The 19,486-nt window shown below is 45.9% G+C and overlaps 1 protein-coding gene across 1 annotated transcript in view; it reads left to right on the forward strand.

The window, feature by feature from the left end:
• The window catches only part of SHISA8 (shisa family member 8), a 44,203-nt gene that overhangs the window by 14,533 nt on the left and 10,184 nt on the right, over positions 1-19,486 (forward strand). Inside the window, exon 2 of the mRNA XM_053251266.1 lies at positions 13,831-13,958. Within this exon, the coding sequence (XP_053107241.1) occupies positions 13,831-13,958 (128 nt within the window). The remainder of the gene's footprint in view (positions 1-13,830; positions 13,959-19,486) is intronic.

Consider the following 19,486-nt stretch of genomic DNA (forward strand, 5'->3'; position numbering starts at 1 on the left):
AGGGGGGAAACTCCCTCAGTCAGAGTTAGGAATAGCTTCAATCAGAGTTGTCAGCCCTACAGATAGGTCAGTTACAGATCACCTGGTTTGCATGGGCACTTTCCAGATTAAGCCTTACAAGAGTGCCACTACGGATCTGCTAAGTGTGCTTCCGTACTTCCTGTGTTGTGACACTGCAAGCCCTGTGCTGACAGCAAGGTGCCGCTCACATTTCCATTGCCTTCTTTCAGATTTTATTTTTGTATTATAATGCTACAACCTTGCAAGTCTCTTGCAGAAAAATATAGCTGTATTTTCCCATTGTAGAGTTTGCGATGCTGGGGGTTGTTTTCAATATGATCCTGCCAAGTCGAAGCATTTTACCCCTGTCGCAATGTGTAATCTGGAAAGTACAAAAGTTCCCAGGTTCAGTCCCTGATATGGTAGGGCTAGGAAAATGGGTGTCCACAGAACTTTTTCTGGAGTGGGTCAGAGGTGTCATCCTACATCCATGTATCTGGGAGCAGCCCCATTGAATTCAATAGAACTGGCTCAATCCGGGGTGGCACTCACTCCCACGCATCTAGGTTCCAAGTTCCCTCCCTGGCATCTCCAAGATAGGGTGGAGAGAGATTCCTGCCTGCAATCTTGGAGAAGCTGCTGCCAGTCTGTGTAGACAATACTGAGCAAGATGGACCTATGGTCTGACTCAGCATATGGCAGCTTCCTACGTGCCTATGTTCCCCGGATGCTTATGGCTCAGATAAACCCTTCTCTGAATTCCTATCAAGCTGCTGACAGTCAGTTGTAGGCAATGCTAAGCTAGGTGGACATGTATGGCAGCAGCACATGTTCATATACTTACTTGTGGGATTGATAGAAGTGTGCACAGTAATTTCATCTCTGCCAGGCTGAGGATGGGAGAGCATTAATCTCCCTAAAGAATGCTTCATTTACTATGCCCATAGAGATGTCTGTTCAGTTATCGGAGTGCTGGGGGAGAGAAACCTAGTGCCTTACGGAAGCACTAGGTCAGGTTTTGAGGTGACAGAAAGGAACACAAAAAAATGAGAGGAAGAGAGAGGGGAGAAGTGTAAATAAAGAGATTTCACATCTTTAAAAAGAGGTATGTGAAGAATTGGCTCAGGGAAAGCATTTGAAACAGCAGGTTGATTGATTGCAAAAAGGGGCATATGCTGGGGAAACGGGTGAATTGGCCCCGATGGACATGTAACAATTCTGTGATGCTGCCCATGCATTTTCTGGTGTGAGACTAGAAGTGGCAGTTCATTAGGAAGATTATCAGTTAATTAAGACTTCAGTTTACACTTATGGCTCAGCTGTAGAAATGTTGGCTCATAAAATGCACATCCTGCCCAAGAGGTCTCCTGTAGAAATCCACTGCATCTTATGTAGGAAAAAGTTCCAAAGAGTCCTGGGCTTCTTAATCTCAAACATCCCAAATCATTAGCCTAGCCATCCAAATTAATGGATTTCAAATCATGAGATCATGATTTCAAATCATGAGATTTGAAATCATGGATTTCAAATAAGAGGATCTGTTGGCCAACCCATATTTCACACTAAAATACTGGAATGAAATCTGATATGTGTATTCAGTACTTCACTCTACATTTCAAATTCAAATGTCAGTTCAACCTTGTCCTATTTGCAAAGTGGAGAGGAAATGCAAAATATATTGTAATGCAATACCTGCTTTGTCAATGGAGAGGAAGTAGGTGTACTTGTTCAGGATATAGTTCTACATCTCAAGTTTAAACACTAGCATAACCACTACTGTTTTCAGTGGTGCCCGAAAAGATAACATAGTAATACTACTACGGCACTGAACATTCCTGCAGGAGCTGAACAGGCATTTATAAACTTTACAAACCAAGTTTCATTGTGAACTCTTAAAGCACTGAGAAATCACAATGAAACTTAGTTTGTAAGGTTTGTAAACGCCTGTTCAACACCTGCAGGAATTTTCAATGCCATTTATTGTTAAGCAAGAGCTTCTGAAAATTGTGATTTATTAGTTCAGTTCCTGAAGATGTTTATATACATAGCTATAATGTCAAGTTTAATGCAGCCATGAAGGCTGGTTAAAGTTGCATTTGTTTTGTGTTCCCTTAAAGAACAAAAACAAAATAAGATTATTGGTTCTGATCTTCATTATCTATCCTGATTAAATGAGGGTTAACCACAGCAATTTACCAGGATTACTCAGAAACTCCGGATTCTCACAATCAGCTCTGCAGGGCTCAACTATCCTAGTTAACTCTTTAACCAGGATCGCTGTGATTTCGTGAACACAGTCATGGTTAATCTAGGGCAAAGGATTTATTATTCCATCCTGTGAACCACACAAGAACAGTACACACACAAATTTGCAGGACCTAACTTGAACATGGACTTGCAAGCATGTAACTGGAACTAGCTTTCAGTGCTAGGGTTAAGATCAGAAAGATGTGAAGGATTAATAATAATGCATAGCTTTACCTCTGCACAGAGCCACTAACTTGCCATTTTCTAGATTTAAAAGCCAGAACTTCCAAACAAGCTTGGTCCTCTGTGCCTCTCACTTTTAAAATTAATTTCTGAACATCAGCCAGTGGGTTACTGCCCAGAGATTCCTTGCTCTGAAGTGAAGAAGGAAAGCAGCCCTTACAATATGCTGTTGTCAGGGAGCAGATGCTGCACCCTACTTGAAAATGCACAGGAACCTTGTGCTCAGGCAGGAGTGGGTAGCGGTTAGCAGCAGTGCCTTCCTAAGGACAGATGAGTGGTGATGCAGCTGTGATCTGCCAGATGGCCAAAGACTGGATGCCAAGAAGCCCAGCAGCAAGAGGTGGCTAGGATGGTAACCAGTCCCCAAACAGATGGCATGGCCACGAGATGGATTGTAATGTATTTGTAGAGTGGGCAAGTGCACATTGTGAACTGGGCTGTGTGAGGATCAGCAGCCTGCGAGTGTCAGTGGTGAGACCCATGTGGAATATAATATCCACCACAGCCTCTGCTCAACAGCAGTCTTCGGAATGAAATGTCGTCATGCCATGATGACCTAAAGCAACTGACATATGTTGAAGCTTTTCGGAAGAGCAGGTTCTCTTTCATTTCTTTATTTAGCACCATCCATGTAATGGCACTTTACAAGGAATGACAGAACAAGGCCCTGCCCTGAGGGGCTTACAATCTAGATATTGGCACAAGGGAGTCACCAGAGGAAAGGAAGGGGAATGGAGGTAGGGGTAGACAGGGAAGCATATGCTGCTGTTTTGAGTTCCACGTACGTACCTAACCGGCCTGAAGGAAGGGTTTTAGAGAAAGCCTGGAATGGGGCAGCAAAGACAGAGAGCTGTAGCATCTCCGAGTGCACTTTTGGCATCTTTTGGATCATTTTTGCACTTTTGGCAAGAATGATCTGTTATCTTCTCAACGTCATCAATGCACAATCAGTATCCTTTGTAAATAAACCAAATATGAAAAAGACACCACTTGTCTGCAGCGACTTTCCTTCCAAAAGAAACCAGAATCCAAATGCGCTGCAAACCCCTGGGACTTCTCGCCACTCAAGAAAATGGGACAATGGAGGTCCCATAACAGTATTGTCTACACCAGGGATTCTCAAACTTTGGTCCCCAGGTGTTATTGGACTTCAACTCCCATAATCCCCAGCCTCAGTGGCCTTTTGTTGGGGATTATGGGAGTTGAAGTCCAATAACACCTGAGGACCAAAGTTTGAGAATCACTGGTTTACACTATGATGACAAGTAAGACAAATATTTATATACCACTTTTCAACAAAAGTTCCCAAAGCGGTTTACATAGATATAAATAAACAAAATGGCTCCCTGTCCCCAAAGGGCTCACAATCTAAAAAGGAAACGTAAGACAGACACCAGCAACAGCCACTGAAGGGATGCTGTGCTGGGGATGGATATGGCCAGTTCCTCTCCCTCTGCTAAATAAAGAGAATCACTACTTTTAAAAGGTGCCTCTTTTTGCTCAGTTAGCCGGGTCAACCCTGACTAACATTCTGACATCCTAATGAAGCACTTGTGCAACCAACCAAGTTGTACTACCTCAGGATCACGTAGCAGCACGAAGAAATGGGGATTTGTAAAATTGTGCTATTGCAGTATTGCGTTTGTGCACAAAAGTTTCCTTTAAAATATTGGAGGCGCACCACAGGTTGAGTGCCTGTTGCACAAGCGCAATCATTGTTGCACTAGCGCAGCAGCACTAGTCTGGAACACAAGTCCTAGACTTAGCACAATGAGCTAGCACAGCAGCCTTGCACTAGTCTTTTCACAAGCACACCGTGAGGATGCCAGGCACTGACTGGCAGCAGCTCTCCAGGCTTTCAGTCAGGGATCTTTCAGAACTCTGCCTGGAGATGCCGGGAATTAAGCCTGGGGACCTTCTGCATGCAAAACAGACACAGAGCCAAAGCCTCTTCTCTTAGCACCATCACCATAATGAATATACTTCTCAGCCACAACGTCCTACTCAGCAAAGACAACAGTTCTACATCAGAGAAAGGAGCCTGCAATCCCCAAGCAGAGCTAGGTGACCTTCCCCCGCCACATGGTAGACCTCCCGGTCTACCACATGACCAGGGGGAGAGCTGGTCTTGTGGTAGCTACTAGCATGACAGAGTCTGCCTTGGTTGCATTTGAATGGGTGACTACATGTGTGAGCACTGTAAAAATGGGGATGGGGCCACTCTAGGAAGAGCATGCTTGCATGCAGAAGGTCCGAAGTGCCCTCCCTGGCATCTTCAAGACAGGGCTGAGAGAGATTCCTGCCTGCAACCTTGGAGAAGCCGCTGCCAGTCTGTGTAGACAATACTGAGCTAGATGAACCAGTGGTCTGACTCAGTAGAAGGCAGCTTCCTATGTCCCTATTAACAAGAGTTAATTTTCATCTTGTCTCCTTATATCTGTCCTAATGTTATGTTTGCATGTAAGTCGGTAGTACAGTTGCCCCAGGGAACAGGCCTGATTGGCTGCTGATGAGATGCCTATTAGAGAAGCTCCAGCTCTCCTAAGAACAGGTTCACAGCATGTTGGAGAAGCACCATATCAGGGACGCTTGTTAAATATTCAGAGCAGCAACATCAAACTGGGAAAGGAGGGGAGGGCCATTGCATGAGGTTCTCCACAGAAACAGAAAATAAGAAGACAGCCCCTACCCAAAATAAACTGAATTTGGAAAGAGACAAGCAGAAAAAGTGAAAAGGGAGGTGAGCTAATTCCGTGGGTTGAGGAGAAGCATCATTAATGTGAATTGATTTGTGAGCTGGGTTGGAAAACTAAGAAGGTTTAAGAATATGAAATTTTTATTCAACCCTGTGGAGGGCTGGAGCCTTAAAAAAGGATGATGGCTCTAAAAAATTATGACTGGCACCTAGGACTGTAATGTTGTGCTTTCTCCAGGACACCTCTCCACCTCCTGCATACACTACTACTAATGATGATGATGATGATGATTTTTATATAGTGCTTTTCAACAAAAGTTCTCAAAACAATTTACGTAGAAAAAATAAAGAGTACTGTAAATGAGCAAGATGGTTCCTGTCCCAAAAGAGCTCACAGTCTAAAAAGAAAAGAAGGTAGAAACCAGCAACAGCCTTCAGTGGGATGCTGTGCTGGGGATGAACTCGGCCAGTTGCTCTCCCCCTGCTAAATAGATGAGAATCGCCACTTTAAAAGATGCCTCTTTTGCTCAGCAGGGGTTATATTCCCAAAGCTAAAGAATCCAAACGTCACTGTGGACACTCCAGACTTGAAAGTTCTGGTCTGCTCCCACCCTGATGATGCCCTTCTTAGGACCCTTCCTTGCCAGCTGACCTCCACTCATGGCTAGCAGGCTGTAACCAGCTTTACCTCTCAGCATGGAGGCAAAGGATTCCTGCTAAGCACAGTGTCATCCCACAGTGACTGATCATCAGGGGCGTAACTACCATTAGGCAAGGGGAGGCAGTCGTCTTGGGGCCCCACTGCCTCGAGGGGCCCCCCAGAGGCACATCACATGACTCCCCACCTGCCCATGTTGCACCCCCTATGAATTATGTTGAGTCTCTTGGAGATCGGCAGGAGCAGAGAGTAAAAAAAACTAGATTCAATGTGAACTAGATATTCACCGTATTCATAATGGGGATGTGCGTGTGAGTGCACGATATATTGTGAAGTGTGTGTGTGTGTGTGTGTGTGTGTGTGTGTGTGTGTGTGTGTATCAGCGAGGGGCCCATTTTAAAATCTTGTCTCTGGGCCCCCTCCAACCTTGCTACGCCCCTGCTGATCATCCTTGTCCTTTGACAGCCACTCTGTTGCCTTCACCTCGCTTCCCTCTGTCCCAGTTTGTCCGATTCTTCTCAGATATGTCTGAGCTGTGTCCAACCATGTGGCCTTCATACACCAGTTCCGGCTAGGAGCCCAGGACACCTACTCCTTACCCATAAATCCAGCATTCAGGCCAAATTCATCTCCATAGCCAGTCTATGCATTCCACCAGGGATCCATTTTGCCCACTTTGGTTTTGCAAGTACACTGCCTCTAGAGACGACTGCTGCATGCAGGAATGGGTGGTTTGCCACACTGTTGTTGATCCTGCAATGAAGGAGAGGCTTCTCCAGTTGTTGCTGCCTCCTAGCCTCACTCTTCGCCTTCCATGTCCCTTCTTGCCCAATCTGTGCCTTATTTCAAGGGCAGGAACTGGGCTGCCACAAGGCTGCGTCTTCCTGCAGGCACACTGCCAACTCCTGCCAACTCCACTTCTGGGTGGGTCAGGCTAAGCAGATCAGTGCCATCTGATCCTAAATGGTAGCACTCCACACACCTATTTATTTATTTACTCATTCATTCATTCAAGTATTTAAGAAAACTACATATCCAAGTACCAAGTGTGAGCGAGCACTGTAAGATGTTCCCCTGAGGGGATGGAGCCACTCTGGGAAGAGCAGAAGGTTCCAAATTCCCTGCCTGGCTTCTTCAAGATAGGGCTGAGAGAGGTTCTTGCCTGCAACCTTGGAGAAGCTGCTGCCTGTCTGTGAAGACAATACTGAGCTAGATAGACCAATGGTCTGACTCAGTATATGGCAGCTTCCTATGTTCCTATGTCACCAGTGGATAGTGTACCACATGCATTACGTATGATGTAGTGACAGAATTCATCCGATAGAAACTGCTAAAGAAGCCCCCCCACAACTGTGTCCCACCAACTTCTGATGTGTGTTTGGTGCGCTGGTGAAAGAGGGCTCTCTCCATGGCTACACGCAGGCTATGGACTTCCTTCCCAAGGGCAGCATGTCTGACTCCCTCTCCAAAGGCCTTTTGCTGCCACACTAATGCTTTTTATATTCAGCAGGCATGTGATCTGTAGACAGCAGGGCTGTTTTATTCTGTTCAGGGGCGTAACAAGGTTGGCATGTACACTGGGACAAAAAGTGAAGGTGGGCCTCTCTACCTCCCCGCCTTCTTCTTCAGAGAGGTGGAAGGCAATGGTGGGTTAAGGCAGAGGCAGAGGAAGCATCTGCTTACGCCAGCAAAATTTGAGGAGTGGCAACTTTTGCCATGGCTCTCTAGGGCGGCGCTAGCTGTGGGGAGGGGGAGCATGAGGGGAAATCCCTCCCTTTGCCTCTAAATATTGCCACTGCTGTGGTGAAATGGAGCATGATGTCGGTGGCTGGCTGCAGGTGGGGTGAGGAGGGAAGAGTGCCCCCCTTTTAACCTTTTAAAGCAGCAGGAGCACTAGTGGCCTGTCTCCGGCCCCGCCAGCAGCCCCTCCAGTAATATCCCATGCACAGGAGCGTGGCCCAGGCTCCGGAGAGCCTAAACAAATTCTCCCCAGTCCATTTCAGGGAGTGCTTGCTGCCTGACAGCGTGCATTTCCCTTTCTCTCCCTCCAGCGAGGGAGAGAAAGGGAAATAAATGCTGTCAGGCAGCAAACGCTGCCTGAAAAAACAGAAGAGCTTGCTTGGCTTCGGAACCCAAGCGGTGAGCCACGCCCCCATGTGTGGGATGTTACTGGAGGGGTCGCCAACAGGGCCGGAGACAGGCCACTGCTGCTCCTGGTGCTTTAAAAGGTTAAGGGGGGGCACTCTTCCCTCCTTGCCCCCACACCCTCCCTGCAGCCAGCCTCTGAAACTGCTGACAGCAGCAATATTTAGAGGCAAAGGGGGGGGAATTTCCCCTTGTGCCCCCCTCCCCACAGCGGCAGAAGCTTGTTTGCCTATGGGTGGCAAAGAGGTTACTCCACCTCTGGCGGAAGGGCAGAACAATGAACAAACTGTCTCCCAGCCATTGGCTCCCCTCCTTCAGGGGCCCAGGAACATTTGTCCCCCTTGGTTCAATTGTAGCTACACTCCTGATTCAGTGGATGCTTCTAGTCCACTTATTTTCTGCTTGTATTTTATTTGATTAGTGGTATTTATGTTTTATATTATATTTATATTCATATCTACCTACCACTTTTCAACCAGAAAAATTTTCAAAGTGGTTTACATAGACTTGCAAAGGAAGAAGGTGGCTCCCTATTCCCAAAAGGCTCACCGTTCAACAAGGATAAGAAAAACACATTAGCCACCAGCACCAGCAGCCACTGGGGAGACTCTGTGCTGGAGCTGGGCAGGGACAGGGACAGTTTCTCTTCCCCTGCTAAATGTAAGACAACCACGTCTTTAAAGGTGCCTTCTCGGTGCCCAGTTGATAATAATGGGATAATAAATAAATAAATAAATAAATAAATGGAAATAAAACAGCACATGGGCACATGTGTTGTGCTATTCCCATTGTTTCCAATGTGAGCGTGCCCGTGCACTGCACATCCGCCTGCCTCTTCAACACCTCCAGGGCTGCCTTTCACATGCAGCAACTCCTCTGGGTCAGAAACACCAATGTTGCGGTGCACGTCATGTTGGCCAATTTTATTTGATACATTTGTAAACCACCCAAAACGCAAGTCTCTGACAATGAAAATCATAATATTTTGGTTGTGATTGGTTGGGTGCAATCTTAATTTAGTTGCCAGCCACATTGTGCGTTCAAAGAATGGAAATGTGGGGCATAAATAAATAATACCTTCTGAACTGTTCCGCTTCAAACCAGGAATATGCGTGGGAGGATGGGATCATATTTATGTATTCTGTAACATCTTTTTTATCCACGGACTCCGTATTTGCAATTTTGCATATGCACAATTGGGTCTTATAAACCCAGTTTCATTATCCTTAGGTAGAAAAATCAGCAAACTTTGCCTATCTGCAGTTTTACGTTGTTGGACATGACCTGGAAATGACTTCTGATGTCATTTCTGGCTGCCATTTTCCAGCAGAGAGCCATTTTCTGTCTCTTTTAATTATATATATATATATATGAATGATCAGCTGTTTTTGAGGTTTGGCAGGGTTGGAGAGCTGGAGAATAAGGTAGTGTCATTTTCCTGCTCTTATTTCTAGCCCCCTTGCCTGTTTGCCCCCCTTTTTGGTTAGGAACCTAACCCCCCAATTCCCATGGTTTCGTTATGTGTGGTTTTCATATTCGTGCCTATAGGCAAGAATGGAACCCCCGCATATAACGAGGGCCACCTATTCCTCAATTTGCTTATCTTCCTCTTCCCTCCCCTTATCTTTTTGCACCCTGTATCATAGATTGTAAGCCTTTCTGAATGCTTTGGCAGAAAGGCAGTTGATCAATGTACTGGCCCTCTTACCCCTGGACCCCGGGGCCAAGGTCCAGGGCCGCCACACCCCTTTGGGCTCCCAAATCCTCTTTAGTCTGTCCTGGGTGGTATGGTCCCCACTGGCCTGCACTGCCCAGGCAGCCAAGTGTGATTATGACCTGTGCCAGGTGCTTTAGAGACAGAGGGGGGAGTCAGGAAAGAAATATGTGGGACAGGAATATGTTAAGTTGTGTGCTGAAATGTTTCTGCTAATGCATATTTGCATAAATATACCTGTTTCATATTCTTACATTCTTGTGAGTTCAGTAGCTGTTTGTGCCTTCAAGAACCCACATGTTTGCCAGAGTGTGTGGGTGGGGGGGGATGATGCTTAACTTGCTTAACTTAAAGTTGCAGATGCAAGTTAATGCTTAACTTAACTTAACATTGTTGAACTGGAAAAGGTGCAGAAGAGGGCAACCAAGATGACCAGGGGCCTAGAGCACCTTTCTTATGAGGCAAGGCTACAACACCTGGGGCTATTTAGTTTAGAAAAAAGACAACTGCGGGGAGACATGATAGAGGTCTATCATGCATGGTGTAGAGAAAGTGGATAGAGAGAAATTCTTCTCCCTCTCACATAACACTAGAACCAGGGGTCATACCATGAAACGGACTGCCAGGAAATTTAGGACCAATGAACGGAAGTACTTTTTCACACAATGCATAATCAACTTGTGCTATTCTCTGCCACAAAATGTGGTGACAACCAACAACCTGGATGACTTTAAGAGAGGTTTGGATAACTTCATGGAGGAGAGATCTATCAACGGCTACTAGTCGGAGGGCTGTGGGCCACCTCCAGCCTCAAAGGCAGGATGCCTCTGAGTACCAGTTGCAGGGGAGTAACAGCAGGAGAGAGGGCATGCCCTCAACTCCTGCCTGTGGCTTCCAGCGGCATCTGGTGGGTTACTGTGTGAATCAGAATGCTGGACTGGATGGGCCTTGGGCCTGATCCAGCAGGGCTGTTCTTATCTTATGTTCTTATGCAGGGGCAGGGGGTGGGTTCCAGTGTGGGGATGGGCTCCAAAGGCCTTTAGATCCAAGCTCCAAAATTACCTAGGTGCAACTCTGGATCAATGTAGCAAGTATATTTTAACTAGTTATTGTATTTATTTAAAATATTTTTATTCCCTTTTTTCACATTAGAAAGCTTGCAAAGTGGCTCACAACTCTAATTAAAGCATCAGTTCATACAAAACCAATGTACTTATGGCATAACTAAACGCAACAATTAAAAAGAGGGAAAGGGAATAAAAGCAGAAATATCAATAAAACAAAAAGCAATGCAACAACCAGGGAACAAAACCATCTAATCCAAAATCCAAAAAAGATTCCCCCCCCCACCAAACCTGGTACCTATAATTTGGAAGAGCAGGCACTAGTCAAGTGTCCAGGGGCCTTCCCTATAGTGAGGTGGGCACATCGAAGAGAAGGATTTACTTTTGCCCTCTGTTTGAAATTGTTCATTTATTCCATTTAGGAAGTTTTCATGAAACATTCAAAAATATGTCCTTCCACCTGCAGTCTGAAAAAGTAGAGTCAGAAATCCCACCACTTCCTTCTGTGCAATATACAGATCAGCTCCCAAGTGAAGTTCAGGAGGTGAGTGAACATCACTGGAAGTGGTGTGGCTTCATGTTTGACGGGGTACAGAAAACGCAGCTGCCCTATCACGTGCCCTCACGTGTCCTCTACAAGCAGCCAAGTTGCTCCTGAATGCCCTCACTTTCCCCTTCCTCCTTACACACAAGATCCCCCCTCCTGGTTGGCTGGAAGAGGAAGATGAGAAATTCTGCCCCAGACACCCTAGAAAAGTAGCATGAGTCCCTGGGAGAAAAGCACAAAGTTTTATTTCAACAGCCAGTGTCCCTTTTGCTTGTATGTACATTTGAAAAATACACACGCACAGAAAGTCTCTCTCTATCTGGCCTTAAAATCAACTGAGAGGCAAAACGGGTGTGAAAAAATCAGATCCCCCTGAAACATAGCAGGGTTACAGGCGATGCAGCTTGGGTTTAGTTTGGCTAGTCAGGTTTCCTTCGTAATAATCCATCCTGACTGACATCATAGGTCCCTTTGCTTGCCTGCACCCAGCGGGGTTACAGGGCTGTGACAGGCTGCTCATGCCGCGTTTCGACCGCAGGGCCCTGTGTGAGCAGTGAGCCATGCATAGACTGGGCTGCTTTCTCAGGCTTGTTAAGTAGCACTCGGATGCTCACACCAGTTTTGCCTTGGCCCTCTGCCTGCACTCACTGGCTAGTTTTTCTAGGGTTCCTAACAAGCAGCGTCATCTGTGCACAATGGCTCATTCCCATAAGAGCCTCTGCTGATCCTCTCACAGTTGCTTCCCTACAATTGAGATTCAGAGGCCTCCTGCCTCTGAACTTGGAGGTAGAATATAGCCATCTAACTAGCAGCCATTGATAGACCTGTAATCTGTGAATTTGTCTCATCTTAAAGCCATCTAGGCTAGTGTGGCAGTGGATTGCTTACGCAGCCTGAGGTACCATATTTATCCAAATAGAAGATGACTCCGAAGTTAAGATGACGCCCTTTTAAAAATGCAGGTGATACCTGTAATGACCCCAAAGGAAGATGACTCTGAATTTGAAGTAAACCCAACCCCCTAGTTTCTAACATCAAAGAACTTGGGGGGAAACCTAGTCTTGGACTCAGGTAAATATGGTATTGCTGTCGCATGAAGAAGACTTTCTCTGTCATTTCCTCAAGGCCAGGAGACATGGGAGAAGAGGGACAGGAGTTCTTCATGGCTGCCCAATTCACCCACCAAAAGCCAAGAAGCCAAGAAGGTGGCTATGTGAGCAGACCTGTCTCTGCACAGCATTGGCTGTCCAGGCCTGAGCAGGGCCGTGGCTCTTCACTCATTGGCTCCAAGCCAGGGGTGGCTCACACAATAAAAGGTTAAGGAGGAAGAAGAAGGGATCTGTTACCTCATCCAAGCAAGCTAATGCACACTGGAGGGAGAGAGTCTGTGAACTGATAAATCCATCCCAGTGCCAATCCTTTTAAAATATAATACTAAATAAGAGTCCTTTTAAGCCCTGGGATGAATGACTCATAAGCCCAATTCAGACATTATGCTGTACGAAGGTACAGATATCTGACTGTACCTGTGAATGACTGTACCTGTATTCATTTTAAAAGTGAACCTGAATGCAGGCCCTTCAAATGCATGGCACAAATAGTAAGTGTACCTCTGTACATGCATTCAGCATAACATGTGAATGACGGTACAGGAAAACCTCGGTATTTGTGGGGTTCTGTTCAGTTCTGTTCTCAGCTACTGCCACAGATACCAAAACCATAAATATCGAGGCACTGGGGCAATGCAAAACTGGGACTTATGTTCCGAAGGGGGGGGGGGGGACAGCCAAAAGACATGAAATAAAGCCAGGGAAAGTGCCCTACTGTGCCCCACACAGGTCCAGCAATGCCCTCCAATGTCCAGAAATGCCCCCCAAGAGACTCAATTCTGCCTTTTTTGCTTTAAGTTTGTGGGGGAGTTTTCCCTTTTTCCTTAAGAAGCCACAAAATGGCTTCCAAGCACAAAATGGCAGCCGGAAATGACCTCAGAGGTCATTTCCGGCCACCCCAATCTGTGGATCCGTGGATTTAACCCTTTTAAAACCCATTTCTTCCTCACTTAAACTGAAGTCAGGTACCATTCACCTGAGCGCAGATATGCAAAACTGTGGGTGCCATATTCACAAGTAACAAGGTCCTCCTATAACTGTGTACAGATCCATACCTCATACGAGTGTTGAACATGACATGTCAATGGGCCTATTATATCTTCATGACAGAGTCTGGGGTGCAGTCTGTAACCTCATTCCAAAATCGCATTAACTCTACTAGGTGGAACAGAATCACATTTTCCTAGCAACAAAACATTGTGGTTTAGGCGCTGAGGAAATGTAGTATCCCTGAAAGAGAAGCAAAGTTGAGCAATAAATGAGCAGTATTTGGCAAGCAGATAACAAACAGTAAATAATGTGAACTAAACATACAAGAGAAGTGTTAAAATTATGCCCACAGCAACACAAGCCGAGTATCTCTTCACTAGTAATAGTGCTGTTTAACTTCCCTCCATGTCTTTTCCAGAACACTCACAGATCTGCTGAAGCAGCCAGGACATGGCCCATCCGAACTTTTGCCCGATGGCCACATCGGCAGTGTGCAGGTCCAGATTGGTGACGGGCTTTCTTGGGGATCTCCCAGGAACAGCACAGGTAAGATGAGGTCTTTTTCTTCTCCCACACTCTTCTCTGAGCTGCAGATAATTCACCCCATTGGCTGGGGCGACATCATATGGATGGTCATTGATGGCTCCAAAGCCCCTTCCCATGGGTAAATCACAGCATCTGGAAAACCACTGAAGGCAAGCAAATTCCTTTCATGAGATATCAATGGCAGAAGTGCCAATTCCTGGCCTAAAAGTGAACTCCTGCATGTTTTAATAGCTTTGTACGAGGAAAATCTTCAGCAGTGGAGGCTTCCTCCATTTCAGCATGGCAAGGATTTTAAAAGCTGCACCTGCAGACCATTTTCCTGCCACTTAAAGATTAGGAGAAACATTCAAGGTTAGGCAGTTGCAGCCTTCATGATCAGAGGTGCCATTTCAGATGTTGACTGAGAGGAGAGAATATTCAGCCACTGAGATAGTATAGAACCACCAGTGTGCAGACTAGAGAAACAGACACTCCTGAAGCAAGGCTACAGATGGACTGTATGGAATGGGGACAGCACAGCACCCCTCTACCCCATCTAAATTGCATCCCTGTCTAAGGGCATACAGTACAGCCACCTATTGAAGCCAAGCAGATTTTGGTGTGGTCAGTACCTGGAGGGAGACATGATGCCACCTTTGGAGATGGGCTGTAATTCAGAGATAGAGCACCTGCTTTGCATGCAGAAGGTTCCAGGTTCAATCCCCGGCATCTCCAGGTAGGGCTGGGAAAGACTCCTGCTTGAAACTTTAGAGAAGCGCTACCAGTCAGAGTAGACAGTTCTGAGCAGCAGAATGAACCAATGATCTCACCTGGGCACTTTCCAGATTCAACCCTGCAACGGGGTCACGACGAATCTCTGACGTGTGCTTCCACATTTCCTGCATTGTGACACCACAGTCCCTACACTGACAGCAGGGTGCCGTTCATATTTCCAATGCCTTGTTTCGAATTTAATCGCTGCAATATAGTGCTAGAACGTCGTATTTCCAGCATAAAAATATTGCTGTTTTTTTCAGGTTGTTAGTTTTCGCTAGACTGCTCCCCCTGCTGTTTATGTTTTGAATGCAATTTGCCTGAACAGAAGCATTTTGCAGCTGTTGAGCAGCTAATCTGGAAAGCACCTTGGTATAAGCCAGCTTACTATATTCCTATGTACCCCCTGCCCCTCCATGCAAAGCTGGCATAAGAAAATTTAGACTTAAGAACAGAAGAATCTTGCTGAATCAGACTAAATGCCTTTCTAGTCCAGCATCCCCTTTCTCAAAGTGGTCAACCAGATGTGTCTGGGAAGCCCACAAGCAGGAGATGAAGGAATAAGCCCATCTCTTGCCTTTTCTCTCCGCAACTGATATCCAGAGGCATCCTGCCCTGATCCCAGAGGTAGCCTACAGCCATCAAGATGAGTAACCATTGATAGACCTGTCCTTCATGAATTTGTCCAATTCCCTTTTAAAGTAGTTAGTCGCTGCCATCACATCTTGTGACAGAAAATTCCAAAGACTGATTATGTGTTGTGTGAAGGTGCTTCTTTTGGTCCATCCTAACTCTCCTGCCAATCAGCTCCTTGGATGATCCCCCTGCAACACACACTTCTAGTGTTGCAAGAAAGGGAGAAGCATTGCTCTCTAATTTGCTACATACCATGCATCATTTTATAAGCCACAATCATGTCCCTCCTTAAGCACCCGTTTCCCTAGATTAAAAAACAAACTTTGCAGCCTTTTCTGGTAAGGAAGATGCTCCAGCCCACTGATCATTTTGGTTTCTTCCACAGCTCCCACCTTCTTCCACACCTTTTCCAGCTCTGTAATATCCCTTTCAAGATATGGCAACCAGAAATGTGTACACAATATTCTAAATGTGGCCGCACCACAGTGTTGTATAATAGTGTTATAATATTCACAGTTTTATTCTTGATGCTTTTTCCCACACACTGGGTCAACATTTTCATCTCCTTTCCCAACCACCATCTAATGTTCCAACACGCATGCATATGTGTGCTAAAGAGACGTGTGAGTGCCTCTTCTTTAATTAAAAAGCAGCCACAGGGACCCGATCCTGATTGAGACTGTAGTGTGTTGTAGGGGAGGTGAAGCCTTTCCCCTGGCAGCATATATTCCCATCAAAAATCATCCCCTTGCAAAGGGGCTGTTTTTTCCACCAAATTGCAATTTCCTGAAGATTGCTGCTTTGGGGTCGGAGAGCCACCTGCCATTTTAGTACAAGAGTTCTTCAATGTCAACAAAGCAAGAATACAACTTCCCCTCTTGTTTTTAGTTCTGACCTATCTGTTGAAGAGAGTTTTGTTAGAGGAACAATTGGCAGTAGTCCTTTCCATCTCTGCTGCTCTCAAGCGGGGGGCTGTGGGATTTCCCTGTAGAGATGCAGCTAATCGTGGTGGTGATGGTGGGTGACCTCTGGCAAGGTCAGCAGCAATGTGACAATGATCATCACACTGTAGCAGCGACTAGGGGAGGCCAAGATTTTCACACACACACACACACACACACACTTTTACTTCCAAGCAGTTTATGTACAAAATCTCAGCCATGCCAGCAGTCTGGGGGGTGGGAGAAACGGGGCCATCTCTGCTTTGATTTATTTTGTACAGCGGGGGAGATTTGCTGCTGCTTCTCCTGTTTCCTTTGTGTGACTCAGTTCTGCCTTGGGCAGAGCGAGTGCAGTGTCTCCTCCCCTCTCGTTTGCCCATGACACTTGTCCCAGTTTAAATACAGATTTCCTCTCCCCTCATTCTCTCCCCCCTCCCCCACCCATCACCTTTGAACATTGTTTAACTGAAGTGAGAGCTGATGAGTGTGACTTGCTTGAGGCCTTGGAGAATGAAATCTGAGCTTTAACTACATGGCGGCCAGCGCAACAAATATTCTTATTTACTTCTATTACGGTGGTATCCAAAATCCCTAATTAGGGCAGGGATAACTTACCCTGCATGTTTGCAAAGACTCAATAAACTGGCAGGGGGCAGGGAAGAGAGACAGAACTACAGCATGCTAGCTAATATATGATGTACTTAACACATTCAAAAGGTTTTCTGTTCTCCTGCATCCGATTGGGCACGCACCCTTCCCCACCCCCACTCCTCAGCCCCAGATAATTCTGATCTAAGCAAACCAGCTCAGATTCTGAGTCAGAACATTCCAGAACAGGAATTCCTAGTTTTATATTCTAAACCCTGCCATTTTAGGCATATCTTACAACTGTTACTGTTTTAAAGATGCAGAGCTTAGCTTCTCTGTTCAGTGGGTTGCAGGGTTGCCATATTCAAGCTTCCCAAATCTGGGTGGCCTAATGTGCATATTATGCTAATTATGCTGCAACTATTTTGCATTTTATTTATTTGACAGATTTGTATACTTTCCCCTCCTCCTCTGCCTTCCCATGTGATTGGATCCAGATTAAAATCTGGGCAATCCAGGCAGTGCATTTGAAATCTGTGTAAATCCAGGTGGAATTTAGCAGCTGGGTGGAGGAGCCAAAATCCAGGGGCTACCCTAAATTCCAGGGGACATGGCAACTCTAGTTGCAGGGACATTTATTATATTATTGTTGTCCATTGTCTACGACATAGACCAACATGCCCTCAGCTTGACTTACAATGACAGCAAAAAACAAACAAGAGGATAACAAAATAGCAATACAGCTAAAACATGGTATTAAAATATTTTATATTGAAAACCAGATTAGGCCATTAAAGTCTAAATCGAAAACATTTTTGAAGCAGCAGAAATCTCTCCCCCACTAAAAGAAAACAAAACAAACACCCACCAATCAGCCTCCCCTATCCAAATACCTGCCGAACTAAAAACATTTCTGGAGAGACAGCATTCCTCACCATTAACATCTCTCTCTTATTCAGCCTCCTCTGGTCTACCACTGTCCCCAGATACCTATTTGTGGTACTTCTGCTGTCTCACCTGGTTCCACTGAAAGGGAAGACTTAACACATTGGGCTCATTCTCACAACCAAATCGGGGTGGGCTGGAGGGCTCACATGACCACTTGAACACCGCAGAGGCATTCTCCATTGCTGAAATTGGGAGCTGGAGCCTCCACATATCCCACAGCTATGTGGGAGATGCGTATACCCTTTGGTCAAAATGGTGTACACCTTTGGTCACCGTACCTTAAGAAGGATATTGTAGAACTGGAAAAGGTGCAGAAAGAGGCAACCAAAATGATCAGGGGCCTGGAGCAACTTCCTTATGAGGCTAGGCTACAGCATCTGGGGCTCTTTACCTTGGAAAAGAGGCGACTAAGGGGAGACATGATCGAAGTGTATCAAATTATGCATGGAGTGGAGAGGGTGAACAGAGAGAAATTGTTCTCTCTCTCTCACACACACACACAGACAGAGCACTACAACCAGGGGTCACCCCATGAAACTGAAGGTTGGGAAATTTAGGACCAACAAGAGGAAGTACTTTTTCACACAGCACATAATTAATCTATGGAGTTCTTTGCCATGGGATGCGGTGATGGCCACCAGCTTGGATGTTTTTCAAAGAGGCTTAGACAGATTCATGGAGGACATGTCTATCAATGGCTACTAGTCTGGTGGCTGTGAGCCATGATGCCTCTGAATACCAGTTGCAGGGGAGCAACTGCAGGAGAGAGGGCATGCACATACCTGGGTGAGTGGGTGACAAAATGGCAAATGCGGTTCAATGTTGGAAAGTGTAAAGCGATGCACATTGGGACAAAAAAAAACCCCAAATTCAAGTATACGCTGATGGGATCTGAGCTGTCGGTGACTGACCAGGAGGGGGATCTTGGGGTCGTGGTGGACAGCTTGTTGAAAGTGTCGACTCAATGTGCAGCAGCTGTGAAAAAGGCCAATTCCGTGCTAGAGATCATTAGGAAGGGGGTTGAAAATAAAACTGCTGATATTATAATGCCCTTATACAGAATTATGGTGCGGCCACACTTGGAGTACTGCGTACAATTCTGATCACCACATCTTAAAAAGGACATTGTAGAACTGGGGAAAGTGCAGAAGAGGGCAACCAAGATGATCAGGGGCCTAGAGCACCTTTCTTATGAGGCAAGGCTACAACATCTGGAGCTATTTAGTTCAGAAAAAAGACAACTGCGGGGAGACATGATCGAGGTCTACCATGCATGGTGTAGAGAAAGTGGATAGAGAGAAATTCTTCTCCCTCTCACATAACATTAGAACCAGGGGTCATCCCATGAAACGGACCGCCAGGAAATTTAGGACCAACAAACGGAAGTACTTTTTCACACAATGCATAATCAACTTGTGCTATTCTTTGCCACAAAATGTGGTGACAGCCAACAACCAGGATGGCGTTAAGAGAGGTTTGGATAACTTCATGGAGGAGAGATCTATCAACGGCTACTAGTCGGAGGGCTATAGGCCACCTCCAGCCTCAGAGGCAGAATGCCTCTGAATACCAGTTGCAGGGGAGTAACAGCAGGAGGGAGGGCTCACCTACTCAACTACTGCCTGTAGGCTTCCAGCAGCATCTGGTGGGCCACTGTGTGAA

The sequence above is a fragment of the Hemicordylus capensis genome, chromosome 5 (assembly GCF_027244095.1).
Source record: "Hemicordylus capensis ecotype Gifberg chromosome 5, rHemCap1.1.pri, whole genome shotgun sequence".
Lineage (NCBI taxonomy): Eukaryota > Metazoa > Chordata > Lepidosauria > Squamata > Cordylidae > Hemicordylus > Hemicordylus capensis.